The sequence below is a fragment of the Cyprinodon variegatus genome, unplaced genomic scaffold (genome assembly GCF_000732505.1).
Source record: "Cyprinodon variegatus isolate N-32 unplaced genomic scaffold, C_variegatus-1.0 Scaffold37, whole genome shotgun sequence".
In the NCBI taxonomy this organism is placed as follows: Eukaryota; Metazoa; Chordata; class Actinopteri; order Cyprinodontiformes; family Cyprinodontidae; genus Cyprinodon; species Cyprinodon variegatus.
This window is the reverse complement of record NW_015150490.1, coordinates 1,143,974-1,151,241: the sequence shown is the minus strand read 5'-3', so window position 1 is coordinate 1,151,241 and position 7,268 is coordinate 1,143,974. Positions and strand designations below refer to the sequence as shown.

At 35.6% G+C, this 7,268-nt stretch overlaps 1 protein-coding gene across 1 annotated transcript in view; it reads right to left on the bottom strand.

Moving 5' to 3' along the window:
- The window catches only part of rngtt (RNA guanylyltransferase and 5'-phosphatase), a 124,643-nt gene extending 117,899 nt beyond the window's left edge, over positions 1-6,744 (bottom strand). The window contains exons 1-5 of the mRNA XM_015405270.1: positions 6,347-6,744; positions 3,910-4,019; positions 3,731-3,834; positions 3,531-3,619; positions 1,058-1,133 (exon numbers count right to left, since the gene is read on the bottom strand). Of these exons, the coding sequence (XP_015260756.1) occupies positions 1,058-1,133; positions 3,531-3,619; positions 3,731-3,834; positions 3,910-4,019; positions 6,347-6,410 (443 nt within the window). The 5' untranslated portion in view covers positions 6,411-6,744. The remainder of the gene's footprint in view (positions 1-1,057; positions 1,134-3,530; positions 3,620-3,730; positions 3,835-3,909; positions 4,020-6,346) is intronic.
- Positions 6,745-7,268: the final 524 nt, after the last annotated feature.

Genomic DNA, 7,268 nt, shown 5'->3' with positions numbered 1-7,268 from the left:
AAAAAAAAAAAAAAAAAACAGCGTTTCCCTTTAAGGGCTTGCTTTTTCACAAACAGCCTAAAAGAATGAATCCTTGCTTGGTTGTCTGCAACAGAACATCTGGTGTAACTGGGCCAGATCCTGCAATTATGATGATGGATTCTTGTTTAGCTTATACAGCTGAAGGATGCCATATTTCATCCAGTTCATGCTCCTTAGATTAAATGATATTTGTTTACAGCAGAGACTCCCTAAATTAAAAATTTCACTTGAAACAAAATTGCAGATTTTCTTCTTTTAGTATGTCTGGTATTTTAGAGTTAAGTTTACTCTGTCACCTTAAACCATAAAATGATATAAAAAAAAAAAAGTAGAGATGCATCTAATTAAGAGCAAAGTTTGGATCAATCTTCAGATACTTAATCTGTTATTGTAGCCTAATTGCACATCAGTCCTTTGTTTCTATTTCCAGCAATAATCCAAAAATAACAAAAATATATAAATAAGTTTGGATCACGGTTGACAGTTTCAGAGCTAAATTATTTTTCATCTCATTAACAGACCATGACAGCTGAAAAAGGTCTGAGGATATTCATTTCACAGGAAACTGTGGAAGGGTTTCATTCAGCCTCCACGTCTCCAGAGATTCGGCTTTCTTAGCCGGCTTCTCCACCTCTGAGCGAAGACGCACCCCAAGCCGTCCTGCTCAGCTGCTGGAAATCATTTTGGTCTCTGAAAAGGCCTGGTCGCCACTACCTTGTCTCTGTGAGACTTTGTGTTGATTGGTACTGACAGAGTGCACTCATGTGGCATCACACTTACTGTAACCTCTCAGATAAAAAATAGAAATGGGAATAAAGGCAAGCTGAAAAAAGAGTGAAAGGGCGGGGAGGATGAAAGTGAAGTAATGATACAATCCACTGGAGAGACTCTGTGTCGGATAGTCTGAGTTATCAAGCGAGACGACTGAGCAGCCTGCAAGGAGCCTCAGAGGGGTATGAGCGCATTCCCAGGGTTCTGGATTATTCTGTAATTCTGGGCTCAGATGTATGAGTGGTCAAAGTGAGTCAGCTCTTACCTCCAGTCCATCTTCTCCACCAGGTATGCACATATCAGAAAGCCAGTCCGATTGAAGCCATGCGTGCAGTGGACTCCTTCAGGACATAGAAACATTTTTAAAAGCATCAGATTGATGTACTGTTGATACAAGAGAAAGGCAACCCTGTAAGGCTTAAGAATTATGAAGTATTATCTATGCTTAGAGGCTTCAAAAGATGCAGGTAAACGAAAAATAAATAAAAACAGCATGTTATCCCCATCTGAATAGCAGCGCGGTCTGTACGGGTCAACCTCTCTACGATGAGTCCGTGTTTTAAAAACTGGCATGAATCGCCTCAGGGGGGCACTGACTTGAAAACAACATCAAAAATCTGTCTGAAACCAGAAGCTGGACAAACACAGGGGATTTAAAGAGGGATGAAACATTTAAGCCGAAGAGTAAAGGATAATAAAATGAAGCAAACAAAAGAGCAGACCCCCGACTCCCAACACCACCTGCACCAAATTGAAAAAAACTGGTTCTTTTTCGAGAAACATTCAAATCTTATCACAGGTGCACGACAGCTTGGACGTGAAATGAAATGAAACATCCTTTGGTTTAATGGGTCTAACAGTCGTCCAGGTTAGGAGGCATTTATTGGCCCAGCTGTTTCAATTGGATACGTGTTCTGCAGAGAAAGCCAGCCCTGATTACCAGCCTGCCAAAGACAGGATGTTGTTGAGATCACGATCAGACATTCTGTTTTAGTGCTCAGGCTACTCCATTTACAAGGCAGGGCTGCAGTAAGGTAAAAAAAAAAAAAAACTGATGAGAAAGCGAGGTGTAAGAGAGCCCCCCGCTGCCTTCAGTGCTAAACTACAACCTCTGACTTCACAATCATTGAAAATGCTCTCTAACCAAAAGGATGCTTTTCTTATTAATATTAATCTCTTTATTTATTATTTCAAATCTATAAATAATTAAAAAAAGACTTAAAAAATGTGTTAAATGACATTAGAGCTAACTATTAAGATAAGAAAACAGTAGATAAAACAAAAGACAGAAAATTATAAAATAAAAGCCCACACACTAACATTTAGCTCAGCAAAAAAAAATACTAATTTAGACAGTAACTGATGCTCCTTCACCCACTATCACCTACACAATGTTAAAAAAGGGGCTTTTCTCTTTCTAATGACAACTCCCACACTCTTGCAAATGAATAAAATAATACCTAGCATAAACAGCCAACTGCTTTGCACCAACATGAGAACCCAGTCTCTAGGGCTGCAACTAAAGATCATTTTGCAAATCAATAAATCTGTCAGATATTGTTTCATCTAATAATCGGATAGCCAAAAGTTCCTTAAAGAAGATTTTTTACTAAATTAAACTAGGTGAAAATAAAACTTTCCCACTTATTGAGTTCTGGATAGAGCATATTGACAGAAAAAAAGAATTCTGTCAATTAAATTCAAAACGATTACATATATTTTTTACAATTTTGATATAATTACTGCTCTTTTGGGTTGCTCTGTCAGCTAAAGGCATGTTTTACAGTCTCTATACTAGAGTTAACGATTAATCAATCATTAAATTAGTTGACGCTTAGTTCAATAATCAATTAATCACGATTAATTTGATTAATTGTTTCAATTCTGTGTGGTTCTACAAACAGAGCAGGTCTTATTTGGGCCCTGGTGATGTGTGGCTCTAAAAGGTGTTTATTCAGTATACATTAAAGACATTTAGTTAAAACATGCAACCACACTTCCTGTATTTGAGGTAATACTGCCCTCTGCTGGGCACAAATGGTACTAATGTCTGTTTTTAATATGTTTTCTTAACCCCTATTTTATCCAGTTTCTGATTAATTTCCTTAAACTGTCTGAACATGAACAATATATTTGCTTAAAAAAGTGACAACTAAATTTAGATAAGTTATTGTAGTATAACAAAAGTCTTCAAGAGCATAGAACTGACAGAGAAAACAAAATTACGAAGGAGTTTATTAAGCCAGGCTTAGGTTGTTATGTTATTTCTGAGGCAAAGCTTTTAAAATTAGTAAAATTGTCTAGTTAACTGTATTCCCGTGAACAAGGTTCTTGGCAATCTAGAATAAATACAAGCTAGAACAATAAAAGCTAAAGCTGAAAAGTTTGAGTAAAGCTACATTTTCATTATAAAGCTGTGCTCAGAAACTAAGGGACAGAATTCTAAAGTTCTCTATCATAGTTATATTGTAGCTATGTGATAGAGAATTCTTAAAAAATAAGTTAAAATCTTAAAAAATAAAATCAATCCTGCTTTTATATCAATAAACATATTTTCGTCTCATTACCGAACCCAATCAACTTTACTGTTTATCAATTGGAGAAACATTTTGAATCCTGTTTATGCAGCACACATCTGTCAACCTATTTGATTCTAAACAAACAGATAAATGGAGCAAAGACCAGCGATGAAAAAAACAAAACAACAGAGTGGAGTAATAAATAAAAACAGGGCTCACCTATCAGTTCTGTGGGATTCTTCTCTATAAAGTCTTCACAGAGTCTGATGAAAACTGCAGTTGTCTCCTTAGAAGGGCATTCCCCATGGCTTTAAACATATATAAAAAAAAAGCCTTCAGCATATTACAAACACAACATAACTCTAACATCATACTTCTGGATCAAATATTCAGATTTGCTCTGTCAAATCTGCACATACCCTTTACACTGGAGCTTCAGATATTTAATTCCTTCTTTTTCAATGTCATTGCGGTCATAAAAGCGAGTAGTGTTTGTCAAATCCACAAGCAAACCCATTTTGACCTGAGGAAAAGACAGAGACAGTGAACCAATGGATTTCCTCTGAATATAAGAGCTCATCTTTGCACATTTACTCACTTTGAGGCTTTTTAAATAGTTGGACAGCATGCTTGGATGAAACCTGTTTTCTTCTGCAACTTGGTCATCATACCTTGGACCCAACATTGTTTTCATAGGCAGGAATTTACCTAGAGAAAGGAGTCGTTTAAAAAGTCATTAACATATGTTAAATCTGTCCAGCTTCAGTTTAGAGATGAGAAAATCATTACAATGTCTTATAATACTGATGGAAACAATTATATAACAATTATATATTACATATAATATAACAATTATATATTACATGTTCTGCTAAACTATTTTCTTTCACATTCTCCACAAGAAGACTTGAATCTTAGTTTTTTTGCAAATATTTTTAATGCAGAAGTTAACTTGAATTGTTTTACTCACTAGTTTGTTTTTTTTATCTTAAAACACAGTATTCACTTTATTCTTCTTTTTCGTCAAAGCTCAGTTACCTTAAATGCGACTTGTGGCATTGAAACTAGGGATGCACGATATTGGGATTTTGGCCGATATCCGGTATGCCGATATTTTAAAACTCATGTAGCTGATAACCGATATCGATACCGATGTTAAAGCTGGACAAAAATAAGTAGTCATTGAAAATAGCAGTTTTGTTATCCATTTCTGACACTTTGAAAAATAATATACTCAAATATATTGTCATATGCAGAAATCAAATTGATTTTTAAAAACGCGGTATCGATCTATTTTACTTTCAAATATTCAGTTTTAAGGCCGATACAGGCCGATACCGATAGGGGGCCGATTATATCGTGCATCCCTAATTGAAACTTGGTTTTAATTTTTGTTTTGTTTTTTTGCTCCCAATCTAAAAGATGGATACTTTCTACACTTATAGGGAAGTCTTTTTGACACATACTCAAATGCAACAAGACATAATAAAGACATAACTTCTTGTTAATTTTCATAAACCATAGCGCCAATGTACTAACTTGCACTTTAATAGTTTTAAGCCTTAATCAATAACTTGACATATTTTTCATAAGGGTGTTTGGAAATTATTATATACAAAATATTCTGTTTTGGACTAAATTCATATTTAAAATGCCTATTATCAAATAGGCAATACATAATTACAAAAATCTAATTTTTTTTCAAAAATCAGTACATTAAGGAACCTGCATATTTCCCACTTGAGGAATTACATTTTTGTTCTTCATTAAAAAGAATAAAAAAGTATTTATATGAATGTCTGCTGTAAGTAATGTCAATCTGGATGCTTTGAATAACTGCTTTGACAATACATGTTTTGTGAATTAGGGATATCTAAATTAACTGAATCAAAAATGAATGTGGCCATGGTTGTTTGGTACAGGGACTGGACAACTCCTGTTCATATATGGATTTATTTAGAGGTATTTAGAGGTTGATCTAGATGTATTGCAATCTCCTACATATCACCCCATAAGTGAATGAGTGTTGGCCCAGTGGTTAGAGCAGTGTGCTTGTGCTGTGAGAAGGTTGGAAGTATCCAGTTTGATCCCCACAGGCTGCCACTCTGGATCTCTGAGCAAGACTCTTAACCCCACACTGCTCCCCCAGTGCTGCACAATGGCAGCCCACTGCTCCCCAAGGGGATGGGTTAAATGCAATGTTCTTTTTTCCATTGTGAGATCAACAAAGTTCAATGTCTAAGTTTCCATTTCTATTTTCTAAACCAGGCTATTATCCCTATCTTTTGGAGTTACATAAAGACATTGAGGAATACAATTCCTAGGATTTCCCGACTAAAATTTAAAACTAGGTTGTGTTCAGAAAAGTTTCAGGGAAATGCATTTCTTTGCACCTTTGTATTGTAAGGATCAGATTTTGTGCGGTAATAATGGATACATGAACCACTCTGTGCAACGTGCATCGCCTCGGTATGTTTGGACACGTGATATTAGGAAGCTTGGAAACAAAATATTTCATAGCAGCTTGTTTACAGCTGAAAATGCGGCCAATGGATGCTTATTTGTTAAAAAGCACTATAGAATGCGTGTCCTTGGCTTTTTTTTAAAGACGTAACCCCTAAAATTAAGCCGAGTTAAGCGTCACGCCAGACTTCATTCAAAAAACAATCAGGCTAATTCTATCGGTAAAAAAAACAACAAAAGAAAAATGCAAATTAAAAAAATATCTGGTTTCTGCAATAATGGCAGCAATTGATTTAACTCGGCGAAATAAGTCACACATATCCCTGCTTCATTTACTGAGCATAACACTATATCACTTGGATAGAACTGCTTACTCACATGTAAGCTGCTTAACAAAAACAACACATTAATACAGGTAGGTTTTGAATAATAGATCAATTTACTTTCTTAATATTACAGTAAACAGCAACTCAAGTACTGTTCTAGTGATATATAACATTTTGAATTCACTTTACACAGGGCAAAAAAACAAAAACATATGCAATGAATGTTATAAATAAGTTACTGCTTACCTGCCACCGGCTGCCCTCTCCTGGGACAGTTACGCCATCGAGGAGGGGGTCCAGTGTGCGACATGTCAGAAAATGATTGTTTAAAATAAGTAAAGCCTTGTATAATATCCGTCGGTCATAAACCTAAAATCCCGGATTAACACTCTACTCGAGCACCGCGGCTTCAAGGCCCTGTCGCTGCTAATTCAGGATCATCCAACAAGTTTATACCCGGGCAGCATTGTGACGGGGCGGGAACGGATTTAAACAGAGCATGAGCTGTGAAGATGCAGCCTAGTGCACCACCCGAAAAATATTCCCCTCTCCCTAAGTTGTTTCCTTTCTTTTTAAATCCACATGGTTAGAAATAGACAAGCATTACTTTACTGCTGGGTTAGCTTGTGCTACATCACAGAGCCAACCTCCTTCTTCTAACAAATATCTGTAGTGCAAGACTACTAGCTTGTTATGCTGCCACCTATGGATGGGTTTTAAAATTACAAGATGTTAAACTTTTTTTGTTGTTGTTTTGTGAAAATTCTGTCAACTCATGTATTACTTTGTTCAATTGTGCTTTACGTTTAGACTTATCTATTTATGTCTATGTGCCTTGAGGCTGTCAAACAAAAAAACTTCCATCAGAATCAGAATCAGACATACTTTAATAATCCCATATATATATATATATATATATATATATATATATATATATATATATATATATATATATATATATATATATATATATATATGCATATGTATAACTAAATCCAAATAAAGTGATAGTGACGTGCAAAAAAAGTGCAAGGAATAAATAAATGGGGGGGTGTCTGAATCACTTGAGGGAGGCGTTGAAGAGATTGATGACCACAGGCAGAAATGATTTCCCGTGGCGCTCTGTGGTGCATCTGGGTACAACTATATACACATTGACAAAGAAATT